The sequence below is a fragment of the Ambystoma mexicanum genome, chromosome 9 (assembly GCF_040938575.1).
Source record: "Ambystoma mexicanum isolate Mex_15411 chromosome 9, UKY_AmexF1_1, whole genome shotgun sequence".
NCBI lineage: Eukaryota > Metazoa > Chordata > Amphibia > Caudata > Ambystomatidae > Ambystoma > Ambystoma mexicanum.
Genome location: NC_090931.1, coordinates 1,462,760,705 through 1,462,787,562, shown reverse-complemented (window position 1 = coordinate 1,462,787,562; position 26,858 = coordinate 1,462,760,705). Strand labels below are relative to the sequence as shown.

At 45.4% G+C, this 26,858-nt stretch overlaps 1 protein-coding gene across 3 annotated transcripts in view; it reads right to left on the bottom strand.

Moving 5' to 3' along the window:
* Window positions 1–26,858, bottom strand: part of DNPEP (aspartyl aminopeptidase) — a 297,181-nt gene that overhangs the window by 49,199 nt on the left and 221,124 nt on the right. For all 3 annotated transcript variants that reach the window (XM_069616885.1, XM_069616887.1, XM_069616886.1), the window contains exons 13-14: window positions 16,860–16,961; window positions 10,952–11,119 (exon numbers count right to left, since the gene is read on the bottom strand). In XM_069616885.1, the coding sequence (XP_069472986.1) occupies window positions 10,952–11,119; window positions 16,860–16,961 (270 nt within the window). The remainder of the gene's footprint in view (window positions 1–10,951; window positions 11,120–16,859; window positions 16,962–26,858) is intronic.

The window sequence follows — 26,858 nt, the reverse complement described above, 5'->3', positions numbered from 1 at the left end:
ACATAAGTAACTGTTAAATCAACCTTCAATCTGTCGAATAATTTATAAACTCTTTCTTCCCGGACAATGTCAGGTCAGTAACAAAACCTACTTATACAGTAGACAATAACACAAAACAGACATTCAGACAACCACAAAGAAAAAAAAAAAGGCCCATCTCTCGCGAACTCCATATTAGCTAAAAATACTCATAAATCAGTCCAACGTTCAACTGCCATACAAGTCATTAAAAGGCGGAAAAGTATTTGAGCCTTTGGATGCATTTACTTAGCTTTTAATTGCACCAACATTCCTAGCCAAATTTTACAAGACACACATTATATTTTTAGATTGCAGCAACATTCTTACTCCTTTAAAAGGGGAATTAATTTAACTAAGAACATGTGTATCAAAACGTAATGGTACAGATCAGGCTCCCGGGACTGCACCAGTCTGGTTTCTCCCGGTGCACAGGACAATTTCAAATAAAAATATGCAGCAGACTTAAGGTCCAGGGCAGAGCGCGGGTGAGACAGTTGAGCGGCAACTTCAGAGCAGGAAGATCTTGCTGCAGCCCTCCGCCCTGATCATTGTGATCCACCAACAGCCAGTAAACACCCTGGTTGATGCCACCAGGACCTTTAATCTGCAAAGCAGTGCCCAGTGAGCCAGAGGGGCATCCTGCAACACCTTTGCAGCACACAACTCTTTGTCGTCTACGTGGCATCACCCTGATGTGGAGCAATGCAGTGCCCTTCACCTCAGTTAGGCGGAGTGAGTTCGGAGTTGGATATTGTGTGGGACCTGCAGCAGTCTTTTGCCCATTTCCATTGCAACGGATTGTCGACTCGGAGGGTACTTAACGGCCAACTTCTCGCAGAGCAAGTTGGGAGTGTGTTAATGGGTTCCTGTGGACTGCGGTCAGGAGGTTTTGGATGGTTACAAAATACCCTACGAAGGTGTTAGGTGAGTAGGGCTCGGGGTGCTTTGGTGTCTGGCCATTCCACTGTCTGGGGAACGATATAGCGACTGTACTAATTTAAAGCAAATGATCAAACAATGCTGGGCAATGCATCAACAAAACCTCAGACACAGAAACCAAGAAATGGTAAGCCTTATGAGAAGTTACCCACAAGGCGAGGGGAAAAGGATCTAAACGGTGCCAACATGGCTCGTGTGCAGACCCGCCTCGCGGCTGCAGTTAATGGAGATGTACAAAACAGCACGGCAGGTATAGGTAAAATCACTGCCTATTACCAGCCGGCAGGCACTCAGACCAAAGCTGTGGAGCCGAAGGAGGCTGCTGGTAATAACAGTGCCATTGGATTTCTCAAACACGGACTATGGCGACATAATAATTAGTTATTGGCACTGTGTTATAAGTTGACTGGTACTGTTGCTAAGAGCATTTTGCCCACCGCTACAATGGCGGTGCAGGAAATAAACGCTGGTATAAACGTTGTGACCAAAGCGATTGTACAAACAAATAATACAGGGTCACCCGAGGGTACAGCAACATGCTTCCAGGCTGAACAAGCAAATACGCAGCAGCTGTCTGTCGCCTAATCTTTGTCCAGTACAAAGATTACTTCACACTTGATCATGCGCCATAAAAAAAGAAAATATATGCAAACATATTATGGTATCCGTCTCAATTTTGTTTTGTATGATTGAGTGGTAATCATAGGTTTCAAATGGCCCTTTATGCCAACACGTGTTTCAGCATACACAATCCTTTGTCACCCGAAAAGTATGTGTTTAGTCTCCTCGCGTCGGCTGACGCGAGGAGACTAAACACATAATTTTCAGGTGGGATTGATCCCAATGATTTTGCGAACAGGACACTTCAAAGAAAGTAGACTGACAACTTCAAGAGATTTAACCCATGACACATATTCCAATTCCAATTATTTGATGAGAAAGATGCTACATGATTTGGGATTATTTGAGATTTGCCCCGATTTGACAAAGGCATTGTGTATGCCGAAACACGTGTTATCATAAAGGGGCATTTGAAACATATGATTACCACTCAATTATGTTGAGTCGGATACCATAATCTATTTGCATATATTAGCTTTTTTGTGGGGCATCATCAAGTGTGAAGTAATGTTGTACTACTTTATGTGAAACGGAGTAGAGAGACTCATGTCTCCGTTTTGACCTTCATACGCTTGCAACACCATTTAGAAACTACAAAGAGAACACAGGGCGCAGAGGCTTACGAGTCGATATCCCTCAAAAAGTGCCTCATACGGCCTAATCTTTGCCCAGGTAGCACGAGGGAAACAGTGGATGGTGCTGAAATTGCAATAAATGGGGAAAGCTGTAGTAACACGCCAGACCTTAGCAACAACGTTAATACCGCAGAGGGTGCGTTACATTTTGCAGTCAGGATTTTGCTGAAACTGTGCAGTTATATTGGAGGAGGTGAAAAAAAAGGGTGATGCAATAGGAGAATTGAATAAACAAACCCAAAGTGAGGCGAAGTTCAATAATATGGAATACATCGAACCAGGGATAACAACTGAACTGGTACATGGAAGTGCCGAACAAGATGATATACCTACGGGATCAAACACGCAAGATGAAGTTGAAGCCGATCTTTGAATATATAAATCCTGCAAGGCAAGGCGCTTGGCAAAACGGACCAGAATGCAAAGACAAGCAGCAAACAGAAAAAGCCCCACCAAGGCACAAAAGCAACTGCAGAGCCAGTAAATTATTTGTAGATCATGCCTGAGCAAACACACAATATGTATTGGCGGGATCCCACCAAGAGCCGGGAAGGGGGACAGAAGCCTCCTGGTACATTGACTAGTTTGGTTGCTGACTGACGAACCGCAAGTTAAACGGCAAGGCGAGGGAAAGACACTGGCTACCACAGACCCGGTGAGGGGGGGAATTGGCTTGCCTGCTAGCGGAATATGACCTGGGGTCAGACGCTGCTTGTTTGGGCACACCAGAGTCTCCACGACCCCCATTGGGTTCGCAACCTGCACCCAACTCTACAGTGAACAAACCAAAAACCTTTACCTTGGGTAGGGGCCCCCAGACATTTACTGGCAACCGTACCAATAGGACAGATCGGTTCAAACTTTGTAAAAGTACACCTGCATTGAGAGTTTTATCATCAGCTGATTTTAGTTTTGTCGAAGCTGTGAAAGTCAATGGAGGTAATTCTGTGGGTGTGCATTGTTTCAGTAGAGGTATCTGCATTGATACAGAGTTCAATTCTGAATGTGGGATATGCAGCCGATTACCCGTCCCATCTACCTGTCCCCCAAGTGTTGAAGATGAACCCCGTAGAGACCCATATCCCCAAGGTGGGGGCACAGGATGAGAGGAGTGGCCAAAAAGGCAGTTCTTGAAGATGCTATGGGGGTGAGAATGGTGTAGGAAGTTCCTTATGCAGCAATTGCTTGAAGAAAAGTGATCTTTAAGGATCATACCCATTTCATGAACCCAAAGTGCTAGTTCCCCGTACTCCATATATTATATGCACTATTCTTACAAGAAACCTGGTTTAAAGCCAATATCCATATGGCGGGCTTTATACTATACCAGCAATTTGCGACAAAGGGCCTCAGAGGTCAACCATCAGGTGGCCTATTGTGAGAGTTTAGCAAAATGTCCCTATGTCCAGTGTGAAATTGATCATGAGTACCAAGAACATATTGGCCATCGAGGCTGTGGTGAATGGGACGGATGATCAAATGGCAGTATTGGTAATCAATAGCTACACACCACCGGATATTGAAAGCTTGGATGAGATCCACATGACTATTGACCAAATATGCTCTTCCTGGGTATTTGTGGGGGAACCATGAATTTATATTGTTAGGTGGGGACATACATCCAGGGTGTAGAGACTCGGAAAGAAGCCCGAAATATAGATGTGTAAAACCAGTGAGTATTATGAAAAAGTCCAGAGGGAACAAAAAAAGGGAAGATATGGATTGACACACTTAAGGAGTGGGGTTTGTTGATGTACAATGGCCGTTCCACGGGTGATTGCCTGGGTCAATGTACGTGGTCTCTAGGAAAGAAATCTTCCACATTAGATCATTTATTTGGCACTAATGCCTGCTCCGAAAGAGTGCCGTCGCTGGAATCTAGAGGTACCGATTGTAGCGTTCACCAAATGCAGATACCATCTATATCCAAATAAAACCCAGAAGCCTGGGCAGCATGTGTGATGTAGAAGCTAACCATGGGAGAACTAGGATGTTGTATGCCTAAAAACCTATGTAAGGCATCCAGATACATCAACCAACTAATTGAATACGAAGTGGAAACATGGGAAGGGCACAGTGTGACCTACATTGGTAAATGTTTGGGAAAAATTGGCTTATGAGACACGGTTGGTCAGACAAAGCCAAACTGTCATTCGCGAAGGTAAACACTCAAAAGGTCTTCAATATTGAAATACACAATGCCAAGTGGCTAATGCGAAGACAGATGAGAAAAGGTAGAGGGGAGGTGTACCCTAACCTGATTATAAAGGCCAAGATAAGGAGAATAAAGAGTATAAGAGCTGGCTGAGAAAAAGAAGGTTCTCGGCCCTTAACGGCAGTGGCAACAGATGTTTTCTGTGCTTTGTATGATTTGATATGATGGGCTATTTATAACGCGCTTAATACCCAGAGGTCTCTAAGCGCGGACAGGGATCGAACCTGTATTGCTCTGTGTCGTCTTACTTCCAAGGCGAGCATGTTGCCGCTGAGCTATCCTCCCGAGACTATAGTGGAAAGGTTAGATCCATATGGCAAATGCTGTCCAAGGCTAAGGGGATACTCGGTGTACCATGATAAACCCCATTCCTCAGTGTAAATAGAAAGAGCACATTGTCTACTTTTGTGACCAATGTAGAGGAAAATATTGAACAAAGATATGAGCGGAGATGGTTACTAGCTCCCAGTGTCGATGATTTTATATATATATATATATATATATATATATATATATATATATATATATATATATATATATATATATATATATATATATATATATATATATATATATATAATAGAAGGGATCACAAGCACCAGGGCCGAATGGGCTGTCAAATGCGGGACTAAAGGCTGACCCAGGTGCGTGGGCATTACTGTTGAAAATACTGCTTGAAAAGGTGTGCAACGAAAAACTAGTCCCGTTACATGGCTCAGGGCTATTCTCCCTATATACAAAAAGGGTGATAGAGAAAGCCCTGAGAACTATAGATTATTATCTCTGTTAGATGTTCCAGGAAAACTGTTTTCTACATTTGTATTACACGCCTTGCAGCAATGGGCAGACGACATATACTGCATTTCACACAAACTGGTTCCCCCCCTGGTTCTGCGACCACACCTAACATCACGTTTATGGGCACTCTGATTAGCGAGGCCGCCAAAAAGGGGAATCCTGTTTTAGATCTGATTTGATTTGGGTGGATTTCAGTGCGCCATTCAATATCATCAATCGGGTCCGGCTATGGCAGATGTTGCGCACATGGGGCTGTCCCGAATGGTTATTGTCGATCCTAATCTATCTCCACTCTAATAAAAGTGTACACCTGTGATTGGATGATCTAGGACGACTTCAGTGAAGGTAAATGGAGGGGTTAGACAAGATTGTGTTCTGGCCCCCCTATTGTTTTGCCTCCATCTGGCAGACTTGCCCTTAAGGCTTTTGGCGGGGGAAGGATGTCCTGTCAAGATCTGTTCCCGACATAAAGCTAGTTTATTGTATGCCCACGATCTTGTCTTGCTCGATCGTACAATAAGGGGTGCAAAAAACAAATTTAAGGCACTGACCGAATATGCAAATCAAAATGACTTGGTCATTAACAGTAGCAAGACAGTATCGGGAAGTAAGATAGCTAGAGTCAACTTGCAGACAGACTCCCATAAGGTGGATTATGTGAATAGTTACCCCCACCTGGGAGAGGAGCTGGTGGCTTAATAAGTAAATTTGCAAAACAAACAGCTGACTACTCGCTTGAAGGGATTCTAAAGTTGTACAAACAGAGATTTTCGCCAGTTATCCTCTACAGACTTGAAGCGTCAGCTCGGAACATACATTCCAAACAATAAACAAACTTGTTTACAGAACAATTTTAAAAGATCTTTTAATATTGTTAAGAGTACACAGTTTGTTCTAAAGATGCAACAACATCAATGACTCCTACATCCGCTTCAACACTAGCACAGGAATCTCTCCAAATAGATGACATGGCTAAATGTGGTGGAAGGACTATTTGGAGGAAGCTCTTGAATGTATCCCCCTCTTCGCCAATGGCCTACTTACGTTTAGAACGGGAATCAGTTTCCCTTAGGAGCCAAGTATTCATACGAAGGGGCTCACTTTATATTAAATCAAGAGACCTGTCTATATGCCAATTGTTGCAACTTATGGGATTGACTTATGAAACAGGAAGTTCCAATAACTACGTAAAATTGAATGAGGAGTGTTTCAATAATATAGAGTGGAACCCTGATTTTGGGCAGTCATTGGGCAGTATGCGGACTACAGGACCAGCGGGGCAAGCGATGCATCTAAGAGTGGGGTGAGGGGTAGTAAAACTATCAATCTAGGTCATGCCTTGCCTGCCTAAGCAGGTCTGTGGCACAGAGCTCTACAATCAATCACCCCCTCTACATTACCCTTGTGTGGATATTCTTGAATGAGTGTACTACCACACTGTATTCTCATCTTAGCCACTCGCTGCATGTCAGCTAGCCTTGAATGATCGACCAAAGCGACCACAAAGAAGAGACGGAATAGACAAAGAGACGGAATCCCCTAGATTTGGGAACATCACACCGGCTCCCAAGCCAAGGGCCCAGGGATTCCTCCTAATTCAGCTTCACTATGGATCCTTCTAGGTGAAAAGAAGAATAGAAAGTCTAGAGCACAAGGTAGAAAGCTCAGCAGGAACACGCAGCGGGGACCCAACCCGACAATGCTACAGAAACAGGGAGAACACATTAGACATTGGGTTTGGAAAGCTGGCTCCCTACGGGCTCCTAGGTTGCGGAATCATGCATCCATGTGTGTGGGAGGGCAGAATGCGAGCCTAGGTGCCAGTGCACAGAATAAGGAGGCTGGATGTTGAATAATAAAGCCCATTTCCAAAGGTAGGCTGGTATGGATGCCTTAAACAAAAAAAACCAAAAAACATTTAAATAACGATTGAGGTTTTCACATACATTCCGAATAATAAACAAACTGAACAATTTTAAAAGATCTTATAATATTGGTAAGAATACACAGTATGTTCTAAAGATGCAACAACATAAATGACTCCTACATCCGCTTCAACACTAGCACAGGAATCTCTACAAATTACCATTTTACCTGCTGTTAATTCTGTGATAACCCTTTCCTCAAGGTAGTCATGGCAAGGATAGTAATGAGGGAAAGGTAAGGAGGGGAGGCAGGGGTGTAAGAGTATCCCAAGCCAAGCTGAACTTATCTTATGAATTAGTGCAATAAGACATTAACCATAGAATTCCTTAAATGGTTCCCTCCCAGGTTAGCTGAAAATGATCTAACATTTGCTTATTTACATAAGACACCTCTCTAGATGGTAACATGATCATGCTTGGAATTCAATCCCCATGTCTTAGTTTTTCGCTGCTTTTCACTTTATTTAAATACTGTTTTTTTGCTACATTAATGCTTTGTATATCCAATTGTTAACGCTAGTGGAGAGACCCAAATTCCTTGGTAAAAGACCCAGTACAAACAGTGGAGAGCGTGGCAGTGTAGAATGAGCAACCGTATCCATTCGATGCAGAACCTTGTTCCCGTACTGGCCAATCTAATTACATGACCAGACCATGTGCACTTTCGTGCCCACTTCCACAACCAACATAAATCCGATGTCTGAAGCTTGCATTTCTTCATTCTCCACGGTGACCAGTATAAACCATAAATAATCCTCTGCGGAGTGTAACGCAAATCCATATCTTCATTGAATTTCACAACATTTTTGTAAATTCTCATCCAGTCTTCTTCCGTAATAGTTTGTCCGATCTCATCCTCCCATGTTTCTTGCTCTGGTCTAGTTTTAGGAGAGACAGGGTCCCAGGAAAGCCACAGGTAAATCGTGTATGCTGAGAAGTTGCACCTGTGAATTAAGATTATAGCCCAGGGGGTCATGTATACTCACAGAGAGGATGTAGGCGATTATTCCTGATGGCGTACGATACCCAACTCCTTATATCCAAATTGCCGAATTTGGATTTAAAGCATAGAAAACCAAAATCTACTAGAGCCCCATGTAGAACTTGATTAAGCTTCAGATGCCAGCAGATTTCCAAGACTGCCACAATCTACTAGTGAGTTCCTATGTAGAACTTGATTAAGCTCCAGATGCCAGCAGTTTTCTAAGACTGCCAATCCAGTTTATTGTCAGACGTAATTGCAGGATTCATCCATATGCACGGGGCCCCCGGATAAGAGATTTTCCATCCAAGACCTGGTTAGCATACCTCCCTTCCATTAACACTTATCGTATTGGAGGTAGAGTTACATTAATCCGCAGGGGTTTATCTGCGGATAAAAGACAATCCAACAGAACGTGCGATCATTTTATTTTCAATAGATACCCAGGTAGGTGTGTTTCCTGAGGCTGCATTAATCCAATAATGAAGACCGTGCAGTGAAAATGCAGCAGGATGTTTCCTTATATTGGGGAAACCAAATTCCCCTTCTTTCACTGGCCATACGCGAATGGATGCCGGAATCCGAGCAGGGATCCAGTTCAACACAGAAAATCATTGAAGGTTTTTTGTATTTCTTTTAACAGTTTTAGGTAGAGGCAGCAGGAGGATATTGAATAAAGCATTTTGGCTAGCAAGGTCATTTTAAATCGTCCCTATTTTACCCCAAAGAGCGAGGTTCAGCTTGCTCCAGCTTTTACCTTACAAAGTAATTTCTCTCGGTTTTATGCAGAGATTGATTTCCAAACGATGTTGTGTCCCCTGTCACAAAGATCCCGAAGTATTCCTTCTTCAGTCCAGTGAGAGTCCAGCAAGATTCCTGACCAGGAAACCAGTTCCTAAAACACGACATTGCTAATTCGGAAAGATTTAGCTTTTTAAATGTTCACTTTAAAATTTGATATAGTGCCAAATTTAGTAAGAATTCCCATTAGTTTGTGATAAGAACTTTATGGATTTGAAAGACAAATCTGTTCATGTATGTTCAACCACACTTAAAACCCTTCACATCATCATCATCCAGTCTAATTGCCACTGCCAATGACTCCATGAAAATATTAAAAAGTGGCAACAATGGGCAGCTTCGATGGGTTCCATGTTGAATTCTCAAAAGTGAAAGACTTCAGCCCATTTATCAGAACCTGTGCCCTCGCCTTGCTGTACAATACTTGAAAAAAACGAAAACACTTAGGGCCAAAGCAGTTTCCTCAGTATAAAATGTAGATCTGTCTAATTCCCTTTATCAAAGGCCTTTTCGGCATGCACTCAGCCACTAATGTGTCCAGAAACTCTCTATTTATATGAATAACATCAATGTAATCCCTTATATTATCATGACTGTATTGGCCATCCGCTATTCCTGTCTGATTCGTATGCATTATTTGAGGGATTATGAGAAACAAACAAATATTTGGTTTCTTTGGTCTTGTGGGGTGAAAGAACACTACACAATTGTAACCCTTGGAACGCTCATTAGGCACTCTCATTGGACAAACTGCTAGCTCTATTGATTGGCAGAGCCCGCAGATTGTTCAGAATGCTGCATTCCAAGGGTAGCGAAAGCACTGAGTGCATATACCGCCAATCCCCTGCGAATTTCGTACATCGACAGGCAAGTGCATACATATTTGCAGCCAGTTTCCCACGGCTGCCCAGGTCGGATTTAAAACTATCAGCAGGTTTCTCCCATGCAATGTTAATGTAAATACAAAAGGTGGTGTGGATATTACTCCCAGGCAGTAACGCCAACCTGCCTCTTTTATAAGGCATAATAAGGCATTACTTACATTCACTGTTCATGCACTTTTGACTCTTTCACACGAAAGTGACGTGGTTTATAATCGCTTTATAGATCCCTGTCCTCGGGACCTAACAGGAGTTATTGGCCCTTGATAACGCTCGCCATCCTTCACTCGTGGCACCCACCATTTCTTACCATACAAATTTCCTTTTTGCAAAGTCTAATGCCCCCTCTTTTTGCTGTGGCACACACTAATTTTGTGAGTTTAAAAACATAGAATGCCAAAAATGTTACTTCGCCGCTATATTTACAGTCTCATGGAACCCGGATCAAGCTAGTCCCTTTTCTGTCTTAACGGTTGTGTTATGAAGACAAAAAAAGGACTAGCGTAGCCTGGGTGCAGCAGGGAAGTTAGCAAGACAGCAAAAGGTAATTTGTCTTTTAGCATATAGCACCCAGGTTTCCTCTTCAGGAATCTGCGGTTACCAATGGACAGAAGCACTTGTGTCCTTAACTCAGACAGGATGGTCATTACGAGCCAGGATGACCCATCCAGTGGATGCTTATTGCAGAATGAAAGCTCCATTTGTACACACCATGTCACAGCGGCACAGGCCATCCTGGCCTTAGCTGGCAAGGGTAAGTATGCCCCTCCCGCTATATTGTAACGCAATGGTAGTCGTGACTAAAAGTGAAGCACCCAGAAGAGATTTTCTATGAAGGTAAAAGGTAAACACCCTTACATTTAGTCGTCTGTGTGCAGATTCTTCTTTGGGCACCCTCCAGCCCCCCCAGTCTTCCGACTTGTAGTGCCTCTCCAACTGCCACACACACCAATCAATCAGAGGCTAGGGTTCAATCACAGTTCACTCCACACAACACCTCTACATGAGCAGGCAAATGGACACACTGCCCCCATGGTGAGCTTTATAGCTCACTATACATTCTCAGGGTCTCTGCCCCAGATCCTCCTCCCCTGCATCCGACAGCCCCCCTGAATCCGACAGCCCCCCGGTACCTGAAAGAGTGAAGTCGTCTGCAACACCCCTGAGGTGCAGCACATCTCACGGATGGAGTGCATAGCAAGCTGGGGGCAGCCCAGGTCCACGACTCGCATTCCCAGCTTGGAGGACAGGATGGGCCCAATGGTGGTGCCGCAGGGGGAGTCGTTCCTCACCATGAACTCCTAGTGGGAAGAGAGGTCAGAAGAGTGAGGAAAGTGTGGACAGAGCAGGAGTGTCGGGGAGAGTGGGCCCAGCATGGGTGAGAGGAGTGGTGTCAGGGAGGAAGGACATATTATTTAAGGTAATCACACAATAAAACACTGTACACGAGTAACACGTGCAGAAGGAGCATTCCCAAGTATGAGCACTGGAAGACGGAAGCAGCATACACTCGGCTGCTGGGAGAGAGGAGAACATTGAAACATTACAAGGGGACAATACAGAATAACAGAAAAGGAACAGCAATATACAATTCTGCACAGGTGGGAACAAATCAGAGGATGACTGCAGTTGCAGAGGAAGCAGATAATGCCACTGCAATTCTTAGGATTGCAATTCTGAAGACCTTTGCCGGAGTAGCAATGTTACTTGTAGGGGGTAGGGTGCACCTGACATAGGAAGCAAGGACACAAAGGGAGCGGGCAGCAGACCGCAGGGTGGGTAGAGGTGGAAAAGGGCAGGAGTGTGAGTGAGGATAATCATAGGGATGAGAAAGGAGAAGTGTTGGTGAGAGAGAGGAGAAGGCGTGCCAGGGAGGAATGGCGGGTCATGAGGAGAGAAAGCAGGAGTGGGGTTTTAGTGAGAGAAGAGCATGGGGAGGTGGCAAGTACATCAAGGAGGGAGCACTGATATGGGGCTGGTAAAAGAAGGCATGCCAGTGAGGGAGTGGTGCCATAGGAAGGCAGCAGGAGTGCTAGAAAGGGGAAGCTTAATGTGAGAGAGCAAGTGTGTTGGGGAGTGACAGGCTATCATGGGGAGAACAGGAGTGTCAAAAAAGGAAAAGGAGCATGGGGAGAGAAATCAGGAGTTTTAAGGAGGGGGAAATCGCATGGGAGTGAGCAGGGGTGTCAGAGAGCTCCCAACAATGCAGAGAAGAGAAGGGGTGTCAGGGAAAGAGAGGAAGCAGGAAGGAAGCATCAGAGAGGGAGGAAGTCATGTAATGTTGTGGCTTTTATCAAGTGCGACAAGCATCCATAACGTATCCTGGTGCTGTGCAATGTTGAAAAAAAGCCCAAGAACGCAGATCTTATGATATGATAGGTTATTTATAACGCGCTTAATACCCAGAGGTTTCTAAGCGCGGACCCAGAGATCGAACCTGTGGTGCTCCGTATCGTCTTGCTTCCAAGGCGAGCACGTTGCCTACTCAGCTATCCTCCCGAGACCAATCTTACCAGTAGACAGAGCAACAGTACATTATTAACTAAAACGGAGAGTCGTGTGTTTCTTTCCTAAAGGTTAGGGGGGTTGGTACTTTCCATAGATTAGCAGGTAGATTAGCAGTGTCCGATGGCCTGTACCAAAAATAAGGGACCACCCGATCTTCCTTTCCTATAAGAAGGCAGCGTCAATCTTCTATCCAGTCTTAGTCTAGCCGAGTAGGCCTTGGTGCCGGAATGGAGAACCACCGCAAGCAGCGCTGCTGTCCGGTGCTGCATGTATTCGAAAACTATGCACATACTTTAAACCCTCATTTGTTTCTTTACAGTGAGCCAGTGCAAAGAGAGGATGACTGGAGAGATCTGGAGATGGTTTACACTTGCCTAGGAGCCTTGCTGCTGTATTTTGCACCTTTTTCAGTATCTGGAGATGGTTAACACTTGCCTAGGAGCCTTACAGCTGTATTTTGCACCTTTTTCAGTCTATAGATAGCACAGTCAGGCAAGCCCAGATAAATGGCATCAACGAGAGAAAACCAGAGCTTTACATGCCTGATTGTGTCAAGTAGGTAAAAATTGCCCTCATTTTCTGGATCGTGAAATGGCAAGATTGAGTAACTTCATCATTTAATGACAGATTTTCATCAATCACAGCAAGGTTCTTCACCTCCGGGCTAGGTCTAGGGCATTTTCCGAAGGAGTCAGGACAGTGGGATGGGGACCAGAGGTTAAGATTGCTTATAGCCAGGACCTCAGGCGTTATACAGGTTGATCTTCAGAAAATGCAGGTCCATCCAAGCGTTAATCATTAACAGGAAGTTCTTAAACTTGCATGAACAGTGACCGTCTTTCCCCAGATCTACCAGGATCTGGGCATCGTCTGCGTCGTTGAAAAAGGTTACCTCGGCCTGCTGAAGCATGCACATTATTAGCTGGAGGCAACAATTAAATAGGAGGTGGGATAGGCAAGGCGGAAGCAGACGAAAGACACTGGCCCATCTGGATGTTAGGTACGGTTTGAAGGAAAGATTTAATTCACCTCCATACTATACCCTGGATACCCATATTGTACATCCTGTGTTTCATTTCCTTCCTCCTGGTCCCTGAGGTGGTCCATTACTGACAGGGTCACCAATTCCGTGCTATGGCAGAGTCTGAAGCCCAACTGCGCAGTGTCCCACACATTATTTGTCTCCACTACATTTTGAATTTGGGAGAAAACCACCCGTTCAGGTGGTTGGCAAAGGAAGGGTAGGTGGGAAAAGGGACATTTTGCTAGTTCTGAAGGCAAGAGGCTTGATCACTGTTCGCTTCCATGCAAGGGGGATAACTCTGGAAGCTAGTGAGGCATTACAAATGGAGAATATCACTGGAGTAGATTGGGCTCATCTCCTGAGCTATTTTAGGGGAACAGTGTCCACGGGTAAGCCAGAACCTTTGGCATTATCCAGAAGATGGATAACATTAGCGTTTAATTCTCTGATGTCTGTCATGATTATATCATGATAGAGCTTGGGGATTTCGATAGTATCACAAGATGCATTATTGAGCGCATTAGTGTGGGACAGCTCTAACCTAACCTCAATTTTACTCCTAAAATGTTGAAAAGAGGGGGGGCTTGAACTATTATCTTTGCAAAGATCTTTGACCATCCCAAAGATCTGTTTGGTGGAGTTAGTGGCCCCACTTATTTTACAGCCAAAAAAGGCTTTCTTTGCATTATTTCCTTTTTATAGATAGAATGAAGGCGTTTCAGAGATTGCAAATTATCATCCTTCTCAGACTGTTGCCATTTCCTCGCCAGGTTTCTTACTTTACGCCAGAAAAAAAAACGTTGACATGTAAACCATTTCTGCTTTAGCGGGTGGTCCAAGCGCGGCCTGTGTAATGATCAAAATTAGAAGTTCCTGCTCAAGGCAATCTAAGTACCCGCTCCAAGGGCTATACAGGCCCGGGACATTATGTCCCTGATATAGTCCATGGAACGGGTACTTAACGCCATTAGCACCTGTTCCAGAGGGTGGAACAAGGCTAATTTTAAGGATTTTCTTTCCATGAACGGATCGCCTTGCGGCATCCCATTAACGGTAAGAAAATACTGTAACAAGATGGCCCCCATGGATTGGGAAGGCGGGGCTACGTACATGGCCCTCTACGATTTCCATGGTGGCCTCATGGAGCGGAAGTAGCAACTATGGTGGCTGAATTCACCACAGTGGGGAAAGGGGTTTGTTAAAAAGGGGACGGATGGTGGCGGGGGGGGGGGGGCGAGATGGCGAGCGGGGAACCGGCCATCAGGAGACTTGGAACGTTGGCTAGAACAGCAGTTTCAGTCCGGGTTCTTAGCATCCGGATAGGTTGGCTGTCCCCACAGGCTGTTTCAGGTCCTTGCTCGCACTCTGCACGAGAGTGGCCGATGGATGTTTAAGCAAGTGTGAGACGGGTTGTTTTGGGACTCTCCTGCAACTACGAAAGGGAATTTGGAGTATAGGGGTTTTCCCAGTGTGCAAGACCTCAGTCTGTGGGATTTGAAAGGGGATCCCATAGTGATCGATCCAGGAGATCAATAGTGGCGTAGAAATCCTAACATCCAGAGTCCATGCAAAGAGTTTGTCAAGCGTGTGGCTAGCTTTGTGTGTGGGAATGTCAATTACAGGTAAAAGATTAAAGTCCACTAGGGTGTCAAAGAGTTGCGTCACATTTTTTTATCCGACCCTTGCTCAGTCCAAAAGTTAAAATCACCAAGGACAATCAGCTTGGAATATTAGATAAAAAGGGTTGACACTCTCTCAAAGAGCTCATTCCGAAACTTACAACTGGAACCAGAAAGTCTGTAGAGCAGTGAAGATTACAAGGGAGAGCAGCATTATCATTGCAGCCAAAGGTCTGCAGAATTTTCCCTCTATCTTGCCTCACATTGGGCCTATGCTCCTAGTCCATGCCTTCACAGCCTTTTCTACTGTCGACATTGCTGCGCACCCTCGAGGGCGATTGGGACACAGGCAGGGAGCATGCCCATGTCTCAATCCTCCTCAAGGGAGTGCAGGAATGTCAGCGGTAGAAGGGAGAGCAAAGTAAAAAGGAAGCAGGAGTGTCAAGAAGGAGGGAATCATGGAGTGGGTAAAAAGTTCTTGGGGTAGCAGGTATGTCAGCAGAAAATCACGGGGAGGAAGAGATGATCGTGTGTGGGCGAGTGAGATGCAGTGACCTTGAGGGAGGGGAAGCAATAGCGTCAAGGAGAGAGGGGAATTGCTAGGGTTACGTAACAGATGGAAGCGGGCGGTCATTGTGGCGATAACATCGAGTCAAGTGACTGGTTCTACGAGAAAAAGCAGGAGTCTCAGGAGGCTGTCAGGGAAGGATTGTCCGGGACCAGGAGTGTGGGAGGGCCAGAAAAACACGAGGAGAGAGCAGGAACATCACTTGAGGAGAAACAGAGTTGTAGGGGAGTGAGCAACAGAGGGAAAGTGAGAAGAGGGAGAGAGATACAGAGAGACCGAGAACAAGAGGGAGAAGGAATAGAGAGAGAAAGATAGAACAGAGTGCAGGAGGTAGTGTTGGGGCACCCATTTCAGACAGCAAGCAGCGAGCAAGGGGAGAGATCTGGAAGGAGATGCAAGGATGGGAGATCATGGGAGCAGTAGGAGGAGTGTGGGGGCCATGAGGTACAGGAATGGCAGGTAGTGTGGGGAGGAAAAGCAAAGCACCATTGACAGAAAGGGATTGTATGGGCTTGGGGAGAAGCATTATCAGTGGGCAGGATTCTTAGCTGAGAGGGGAGATCATGGGCAAAGGAAGGATGATGAGAAAAAGATCAAGGATATGAAAGCCTGATGGGGACGGGGAGAATAGGTGAGCATCATTAATATGAGAGCCAGAACATATTTTAGAGCAGAGTTGTTAAAGAGACAGAGCATCCGAAAGAGGACAGGAGAGGGCGGAGAAAGAATCGGGGAGAGTGGTAGGACATGTCAGGAATCAGAATGTAGAGTGAGCAGGAGGATGACTAATGAAAGAAAATGCAAAAAAGGGGTAGAGTGGGGACCAGGAACAGAAAGGGGGCAAGGAAAGGGGCCAGAAAGCAACCATGGATCTAGGGCAGGGTGGCTTCCCAAGAAAATAGAAACTTGGAGAGGGAGAAATGGAGAGGGGGGTATAGAAGGAAGGGAATCTTTAGGTACAAGAAAGCATATGGGGAGTGTTGAAAGCTGTAGCCTGAAGAGTGCAATTGGAAAAGGGGTTTCCCCGTGGAGATAGAGGGTGGTAATGCAATGGGGGCCTTGTAAGAAGACTAGTAGGGGCAGAAAGAGATCATTGATAGGGAGTGCGTGGAGAATGGACATCAGAGCGAGACAAGGTTATCAAACATCTAAGACATGGGGTGGGTCCACCAGATAGAGAGGGGGGCTGAAGACTAGTCCCAGACAAGACTTGGTGCTCTGAGACAACTAGAGTGGTGATTTGGCACAGATGGGGTCTGAATGATGGAGGGCCTGAGAGGACAAGGTCAGGTTTGCATGAAGTGGAGTGCACCAGACATTACCTGCAAGGGGACATCCAGGTGGGCAGCGATCTCCCGCAGGATAGCCTCAGTGATTGCATTGGAGGCGTAGCGCTGGTTACTGTTCACCTTAATCACTGGTCCCTACAAAAGGACAAGCAGACAACTCGTGAGAAAAAGAAACTACACAAGAAAGGGTGCACAGCTGCTCCAGCGATATATCTATTTCACCACCACACAATGCTGATCGCTGTAACACCCAGTGATTTCTCAATAGTCAACCATTCAGCAATGCCAAAATCAGGTCGGGCCACCCATATATAGATTCATACATCTGTACCAGCAAGTACCAAATTGCCCATCCACACTTATAACCCATTGTTCAACCACCCAAACAGGCCAGCTCCAGTGCCCGGCCACCAATGTATATCAACCCCAATGCCAAAACAGAGCTATACCACACCTCTCCCACATACCATCACTACAGCGCCAACGCATCTATATATGCTGGTGGCCTGGGATTGGCCCTGGCCCACTACATCTGGGCCAATGAGGAGGCTGGCAGGCTTGGCCGGCCCTCCTCACAAGGCCCACTCCCGGCCCTGTAATCTCTCTTGCTGCCTTCTCCCCTCACTTCTTCCATCTACGACGACCGGAGCTGCGACTTGGATGCCTCCCCACTTCCATCCTGAGGCCCTGCAATGCACACGGTGCATTTTCGGAACTGCAGGTAAGCCCCCCTGGGCTTATTGTATCGGCGCATGATCGCACCACAGCATACTCACAGCATTCTGCTAATTGCACTCCGTGACTTTGCCATCAGCCACATGTACTTTCTTTGCTAAATTCGCAGATGCTGGCATGCTTTGTGTGTTGTTGTGTGTTTTTGCCTCACTGGGTTCTCGAGGCACGGCCATTCCAAGATGGCGTTTTCTTTTCTTTCTTTGTTGGGCACCGGAGTGCCTTCCATCCTGCTGCTGGTGGCCTGGGATTGGCCCTGGCCCACTACATCTGGGCCAATGAGGAGGCCGGCAGGCTTGGCCGGCCCTCCTCACAAGGCCCACTCCTAAGGCCCTGTCTACCGCTGTCCACCGCGGTACGCCGGATCGCCGGCCCCATGTGAGCGTTTGTCTACCCCCCCGTGAGTATCTATGTGCCCCCCTGCCCCCCCTCCCCCCCGTGAGTATCTGTGTGCCCCCCCGTGAGTATCTATGTGCCCCTCCTGCCCCCCCTGAGTATCTGTGTGCCCCCCTCCTGCCCCCCGTGAGTATCTGTGTGCCCCCCCTGCCCCCCGTATCGGTGTGCCCCCCCTGCCCCCCGTGAGTATCTATGTGCCCCTCCTGCCCCCCTAGCCCCCCTGTGAGTATCTGTGTGCCCCCCTCCTGCCCCCCGTGAGTATCTATGTGCCCCTCCTGCCCCCCTGCCCCCCATGAGTATCTGTGTGCCCCCCTCCTGCCCCCCGTGAGTATCTGTGTCCCCACCTCCCCCCCTGTGAGTATCTATGTGCCCCTCCTGCCCCCCTCCCCCGTGAGTATCTGTGTGCCCCCCCTCCCCCGTGTCTGTTTGCCCCCTTGAATCTGTTTGCCCCCCGTGAGTATCTGTGTGCCCCCACTGCCCCCTGTGAGTATCTGTGTGCACCCCTCTGCCCCCCCTTCCCCCGTGAGTATCTGTGTGCCCCCCTCCCCTCCGTGAGTGTCTGTTTGCCCCCCCTGAGATTCTGTTTGCCCCCCCGTGAGTATCTGTGTGCCCTCACCCTGCCTGCCCCCCCCCTCTTGCTCTGCGCTCCACCCCCCCTCCTCATTTCCATCCTCTTCAACTTCCCTCCTACTCCCCCTCCTTTTCTCCCCCCCCTTAGACTTCCGCCTCCTAGCACTTACTCCTATCATCTGTTCCGTGACTCTTGATAGCAGCTTGTCTGTCCCCCCTTTTGTTCTCCCCCGCCCCTACTTTTCAATTTGTCACTGACTTTTTGCTCAGTAGCGTGTCTTGTTCTCCTTCCCCCCTCCGTCCACTTGCCCCCCCTCCCACCCCGCCTCTTGTTACCACCTGCACTGCGTAAATTGTCGTCAGACTTAGTAACGTTACTGCTTGCTCTGTTTTCCTTCCTTTCCATCACCTCTTGCCTTACTTGTTCTATGCACTTGCACTATCAGAAATGTCGACAGGCCTATTATGATAGTTATTTTCACATTCTGTATTGTTTCAAGGACTTTTGCTGAATGTAACTGTATTTTCCTATGTCCCCTCCCTCCTTGAAGCGCTTTGAAAAACATTGTGTATAGGCGCTATATAAATAAACTATCATATTATATCATATCATATCATATATCATCCTGTGCCCAGCCAACCACATGTCAGTACCAGGGTCAGTGAAGGTAAAGGTAAAGATTTATATCAGCAACAACACGTAGAGCCAGTGATGAGAGGTCATTATCCATGAGAGCAAGCATTGGCTGCAACATCTTTTGCAATTTAGAAGTCATCCAGTAGAGCAATGGGCGTTCAGTTGCATATGTTGAACATGCTCTCTTTGCCATTTTTGAATAGCCCAAAAACACATCGCCTACACAGAGAGCGTCAGGCTATGAGGTTATAATATCAAATCCATCAATCAAAATTGTGAGGTGCTGCATAGTGAATCCTGCAAGGTCAATAGCAGAGCCAGTGAAGAAGGGAGATAATGTACATGACTGTACTACCTACACTGATTATTAGGATGGCATGCCCCATGTCAAAGACAATTTGGGCGAATTATCTTCACTGATGGTTCAACAATAGATCAAAGCAGCGGAGAAAGGTATAGTGGGACGGCAGTGGTGAAGGCAGAAGAGAGTGGAAGTGTTGAGATGGAGAAAAGTGCAAGATTAACAGCAAATTTCTCAGCCCAAGCAGCCGAATTAGTAGGGATAATTTTAGTGCTTGAAGCACATAAGGATGAGGCATTAACTGTGTATTCGGACTCTGCCTAAGGGAATTGAACAGTACACGGAGGACCGCCGCGTTGGCAAAGGAGATGCTTCAAACGCGCAGATGGCACACCAGTACAGCACGTGCCATTGTTGAAGAGGTTATTTGAATGCCCCTCTGCGATTGATGTGGTGAAGTGTGCAGTGCATACAAGAGGTGTAGAACTAATTTCCCTTGGAAATTAAGCCACACATTCATAAGCCAAAAGGGTAGCATATTTCCCCAAGATATTAGACATTACAACTGCCTTAAACAAATGTACACATGCACATAACATGGTGATGAAAGAAGGTTTTAGTACACTGCCAGTAACACAGATTGTAGAGTTGCAGGGACGCGCACCATAAGAACAGCAGGAATTGTGGAAGAAAAGGGGGTGCTCATTATCCCCAGAAGAGCTAATTCAGCGACAGGATAGCACATGGAAACCGGTCATGCATGTCGAGTTACTCACAGTAGTGCTGGAACTACACTATCCAGCACATACCACAAGGGAATGTCTGTCAGCATCTATTTTGGATGACTGGTTCATCCCAAATCTGAACTATCATGTGGCCAATTTCATTATTAATTGTATAATATATCAGAAATTCACTGCCGGTCATACATTAAGAATGGTGAGAGGAGCCATTCCCCATCCTACTGAACCATTTCAGCATTTGCAAATGGATTATGTGGATATGCTTCAAACTTGTAATGGCTACCAATATATAATAGTGGTAATATGCCCCTTTTATCGCTGGATAGAAGCAGGCCCCTGCACACATCCATATGCCATATCTGCTGCAAAATTCCTTGTATGAGAGGTATTTCCTAGATGGGCGAGTGTGTGTGAAGTGCTCCATTCTGACAACAGACCCCATTTTGCAAATGAGGTGTTTGAACACATTACATCTCTATTGGGAATAAGACACAAATTCTTATCTGCCCATCATCCCCAAGCGAATGGAATTTGCGATCGCCTAAACTGCCTTTTGAAGGAAAGCATTGCCAAAATAAAATACAATGCACAAAGATTGGTTGCTCTGCCTTCCCTTGGGTCTTTTTTGCCTTACGCTATCAGTTAGGCTCTGAGCACCACCCGACACCACATGAGCTGGCGATAGGACATAGAATGAACGTCCCAATTGCTCCTCCCACACATGAACAGACGCCAAGAATTCAGCGACAGTGCTTAGTAAAGAGATGCATGATTTGATGGCCATGACTAAATCTCTGAAATGTATCTCCAAACCGGTGCAGGCGAGACAGGGGGCTCACCAACAATCACCAAAGATTTAAATTAACATTTCGAACCTGCTAGTTTATTACAACCTCTCCCCCTATATCCGGGAGACCCAGGTCCTTTGTCAAAACTTTACTAGAAAAAGTGGCATTAGCTGAGGTTCGAAGGACCGTACACGGTCGAGATAACAGTTTCAGCAGTAAAAATTGGGGGTAGGCGAGCTTGGTTACATCTAAGTGATATTAAAAAAAAAGTACTGTGGTGAGGTCCCCCCTGTCAGAAGATACAGAACAAGAAGTGGATGAAATCTGAAGACCCAGACATGAGTGATGACCAGAGTGAATCAGCAGCAGCTAAAGTAGAGACAGTGTGCTGTTTTATTTATTCCAAGAAGATCTTCCATTGTTCTCCAAAAACATGCTTTGAATACTACTCCTTTTTTCTCTTAAGAGTTTTGAACATATACAGGAGGTTTTTTATTATGGACACATTCTTTTATGAAACAAAAGATATTTAAAAAATTCATGTTAATACAGAAAAAATATCAAATTCTGCCTCTTATTGCCCAAAAGGCTTATAAACCTAGGTCCCTGTAGAAGGTTAATTCTTTGGCTACAATGATTTTGGCATTTTCTCTTGCTGCTTTTATTGTATTTATTGCATTGCATTGCAATGAAGCAGTTTAACACTAATGCTATGGCAAGGGTACAGTTTAGCTTTTATTGAAAAAACACGCGGGTTGGGCAGGTGGGTGGAGTCTTGTATGGATATGGGCGTGGCATCTGATCACATGAATTATACGTTTTTTTTTTAATGTAAGCAGGTATTGTGAGGGTCTTGCAAGGGCTGTGAACAAGGGTGCAGGCATTGTGTGGTGTGCAAATAGCGTGTTTGCTATGATAAACTAGCATTGGCAAAGCCAACAATTTGGGCTTTTGTGTAGGCATGGGATAGAATTTGACAAACTGTGATAATGGTACTATCTTGCCATAAGACTAAAAGCTGGAAAATGGTGTGAATACCCGAGCATATGGTAGCAACGCATGATTAATGCCTACAAACGAGACAAAACATCTAGCTTTGCCAATGCTGGTTATACAGGACTTTGGATGCTTGTATGTAATAGGACTTCAGACGCAAAGAGACATGCTGCTTACAAATCAAGTGGCCAAAGGCACACCTGGTTAAGGCATTTTTGTTACATTAGTAGCACATTTAAAGCTGCCATTAAACTGTTAACTAACAGAAGATTGCTTTGAAATAGCATTCAAGATCAAGGTTATGGAAGGTTTGAAAAAAAAAAAAGCAATAACCAAGCCCTTCTAACTGCAACGTGATAGTGGAACAGGCCATTTCAGTTACAAAGCCACACAACTGAACCATAACCCATCACTGGAAGTTCACTTGCGGATAAGAGCTGCACAGTACTGCACTATGGGTATGCAAATCAGCTGAAAAGACTGCTTTTTGTTTCATACAAGTACAATTGTGATGGTTTTAGAAGACAATGCTATTTTACACATAGCTTTGTCAACCCGAGACTGACGGCTCTCAAGGATACACCACAACACTAGCAGACCCGTCACCAAACAAAGAGACAATATTGTCGGGGCTGGAAAAAAGTGTCATTCTTTCAGTTTACCTCCATACTAGAGGTTTGCAGGTATTACACCTCTGGCGGAATTACCAGATGGTAATACCTCCAAAAATCAGCGGTATTACGACCCAGTAATTCCTCCAGAGGAAATACCAGCAAAAATCCCCAATAAAATGGGTATTTATATTGCTGAACCGCAATTCGTAATCCGATGGTATTAACGCAGGAGGTAATACCGCTGGATCAAGTGGCAATAAGGGTAATACCATTTGGTGGTATATTTGTGGTATTACCGCAGAGATACCACCAAACTCTTAATGAGCCCCAAAGTCTGATGTCACTGCTTGATAGAGATCCCAGTGGGGCGTGTTTGGGGGATGGGGGGTATCTGGGAGGATGTTCCAAACAGCACCCACAGGCTGTCAGTCCCTCCTAACACCACATCTCACTCATCTTCACTTCCCACGACAATACTTTCAGTTTATAGGAAGCAGTTTCAGTGCCACCTGATAAATAGCCAAACCACACACAAAAAAGCCAACTTTGGGCTTGTTTATAATCCCATTCAGCAGCTTGAGTATGGATATCCTCGAATCCTATCCATGTGAAAAAAGTGAACTGAACAACTACACCACGCGCGTGACATATCGGTTGCCCCTTCCGATATCAATGGAAGATAACTTACGATCCTATTAAGGGGCTGCACACGGCAAAGTCAATGCAAAACTCTAGTCGAAATGTTTTCGGATTAAAGCTACTAAAAGAAATGAATGCGCCTTGATGCAGTGAAACAATGTACTTTTTTTGTTTGTTTTTAAAGCTACCTTGCGTCGTACGATTAATAAACAATGGCTGATGAGCAGGTTACTTGAAATGTGCAAAATTAAAAAGGGCACCTTTCGAGAAGAAAATAAATCACTTGATTGGAAATGAGGCAGGGATTGGTTAGACTGTTATTATAAACACTTGTACCATTTAAACGAAAGAGGAAGGTAATACAATTGAATATTTAGTAGTAAAAAAAAACAACTGTATTTTAGGTTTAATCACAGTTTTATGCTGTTTGGGCTTACAATATTGTACTTCTCAAATTACACATTTAGTTAAGAGGTTAGCTAAGCTTATTAAAGGGCCCAACTAGTGATAAGAAATGATTGCAGTGTCCCCTGCAGTGTGAGGATTATGGAATGGTCCTTTGAGGAGGACCAGCTGCGTTTCTCAACACCTGCCGGGCTGAGCCATCTTCCAAGATCAAGACAAAATGAGCACCATTGCATTGGCATAACAACAAAATGTGGTCGCAGGCCAGCGAAGCCACAGCGGCGGCAAACATGAAAGCTGGTTGGTTGTCTGTTGACTCAGGGTCAGTATGTTCTGGCGACATCGGTAGATTTGAGGACCATTGAGATATTCGCAGTGATCATTCTGTACATGTTTTACGATAATTCCTTGCAGTATTTCCCTGAGCTTATTTGTCGATCCTAAACATCATGTCAGTAGCTTTGATTATCAAAATCATTCAAAAAGATGCTTCAAGACACACATGCACTAGCACCAAAGGCAAAATGAAAATAAACTTTGTTATATACTGTCACTAAAGGAGTCATTTTGCAGAATGCAGATTAAATGAGGCCATCTTTGCTGCCTGGCCTGCCCTTCCAGTAGATGTACCGTTACCCACCAGGCTTAAGTGCAAAGGTTCTGCGATTTCCATTTTCCTCAAATGAATACCAATAGCAAGTACACCTGTTCTGTGTGTATATATGTCATACATTACTGTATCCGTTTAGATTCACATGCTGTGCATAGGTCGACATCTAGTGGTAGGTGCAGAGTATTAAATCTTGTTATATTCGAAAAAGGGACGTCGACTGGCTGTGTCTAACACTATTCCTTGTGCAACGTGTACTGTACCCATGATCCTTCAGGCATCGAGGTCCCTCCGATGGTTTGGTTTCTGACATGAGGGAGCATGAAGTGTATGAGCGAGTACAAGAAGTAAAGGTGTCAAATGTATATCTACTGCCAACTCAGGATGGGAGGAAGGGTGGGAGCTTGCGAATCTAAGGTGATAAAAGCATCAGAGATCCGAGTATGGTGAGTAATGCGCGTCTTCTGAGGCTTGTGGATCTGCTTAGAATCACGTGCTGTGCATAGACTAGCAAGCAGGACCAGGAGATGGTGATGCAGTGCATAGGCTAGCAAGCAGGACCAGGAGATGCTGATGCAGTGCATAGGCTAGCAAGCAGGACCAGGAGATGGTGATGCAGTGCATAGGCTAGCAAGCAGGACCAGGAGATGGTGATGCAGTGCATAGACTAGCGAGCAGGACCCGGAGATGGTGGTGGGTTGTGTGAAGGAACAGTAGCAAAAAGATGTCTTAAGACCACCTGGCCACCTGTGAATCACCTTAGAATGTGTGCATAAGCAGTAATGGTGTGTACAGGCGTGAATGGAACTCCAGGTAGCTGCCCTGCAAATGGGATCTAAAGGTGCATTTGCAATGAAAGCTAAAGTAGCCCCTGGGCCTTCAGTAGAGTAAGTTCTAGGCGTGAAAGGCAATTATAATTTTTTTCTTTTCAAAGGACACAATTGAATGCATTTCACAATCTATTTTGAATTTACCGACTTAAGAGACAGGATCCGCTTCTCTTCCAGTGGCAATGGAAACAAAGAATTGATCGTTTTTTGTCTCATTGGAGGTAATACATCACTGCTCTCCTCACATCTAGTGTATGAAGGCTCCTCTCTGCTGAATTTGTTGTATTTTGGAAGAAAGCTAGAAGTTCTATAGACTGATTGACATGGAACTTGGAGATGAATTTAGGAGAGAAACATAGATGTGTATGCAAAACCACTTTGTCTTTGTGGATGGTGACAAATGGATCTTGAACTGAGAGTGCCTGCAGTACACTCACCCTCCTTATGGATGTGACAGCCTCAAGAAAAGCAGTCTTATAAGTAAGGCACTTAAGACTGGTTTTATGCATTGGCTCAAAAAGGAGGGCCCATACGTTTATAAGGACAGTTGGATTTAAAAATGGAGGGTGCAATCTTTTGACTCCTTCCATGAAGGCTTTGATGACCGGAACCTTCCACCATGAAACTTTACTCCGAGAGATGGTGTATGCAGAATGGGCAGCTAGATGAACTTTCAGTGAATTAAAGACTAGTACTGAGTCTACAGGGTAAAATAAGTATAGAACAATATGAGGCTGTGTGCAGTCAATTGGATTGCATGGAATTGGGTATACATGCCTCCTTAAGGATGTCCATACATCTTTGTGGCCGGTTTAAATGTCCAAACCCTCAGCTCAGAAGCCAAGCTGCTAGGTTCAGTGTTTGAGGACATGGATGCAGTGTTAACCCCCGATCGTGGGACAGCATGTTGTAAAGGCATGGTAGTTTGACTGGAGGGCAGAGTGACATTCTCATTAGATGCGAGAACCACAGTGGACGGGCCCACATTGGTGCTAGCAGGTTAAGTTCGTCTTGTCCCTTGTGCATTTTGTGGACAATCTTGTTGAGCACAGGAATCTGGGGAAGGCGGGTGGCTCAGGAGCATAAGCAAATCTCCCTAACCAATTCATTGATAGGGCGTTGCCCTTGGATTTTGTTTGGGGATACCTGGAGGTGTAGTTTGGGCATTATGCGTTTTCCAGTGTTGCAAAGAGATTGATTTCTGGATGACTCCAGTCTCAGAAGATGCTGTGTAAAATGCTTGCATACATTTACCATTCATGATCTGTTCTCCTGGAACATGTTGTGACATCAACAACATGTGTTGTCTTAATGCCCTATTCCATTTGTTCTGGTGAGTGTGTCCTGCCCAGTTTGTTTATATAGAACAGGTCTGTTGTGCTGTCTCTTAGAACTAAGACTGTTTTTCCTTGCAGCTGGTATTTGAAGGCTTCCAGGAATTTGAACACTGCTAGTAGTAAGGTTGATGTGCTTGTCTGCTAATGACAGTCTGAACGCCGCGTGCCGTATGATGAAAGTGCACCCCCACCCTGACAGGGATGAGTCAGTGGTTAGAGTGGCTTCTACTGGGGGGGTGGAAAATGGTTCTCTTCAAAAGAGATAGTAAGAGGGACTGCCAAACAACCACTAGGATCGTCCAATTGACTGCTTGAGACCACTGTCTTGCAAGACACTCTTGCATGGGATGCAGGCGGGCATGTGGCACTAGGCAAATGCAGGAAGCCATCATTCCGAGCAGGCGCATGGCCTTTCCTACAGTTACTGGAAAACC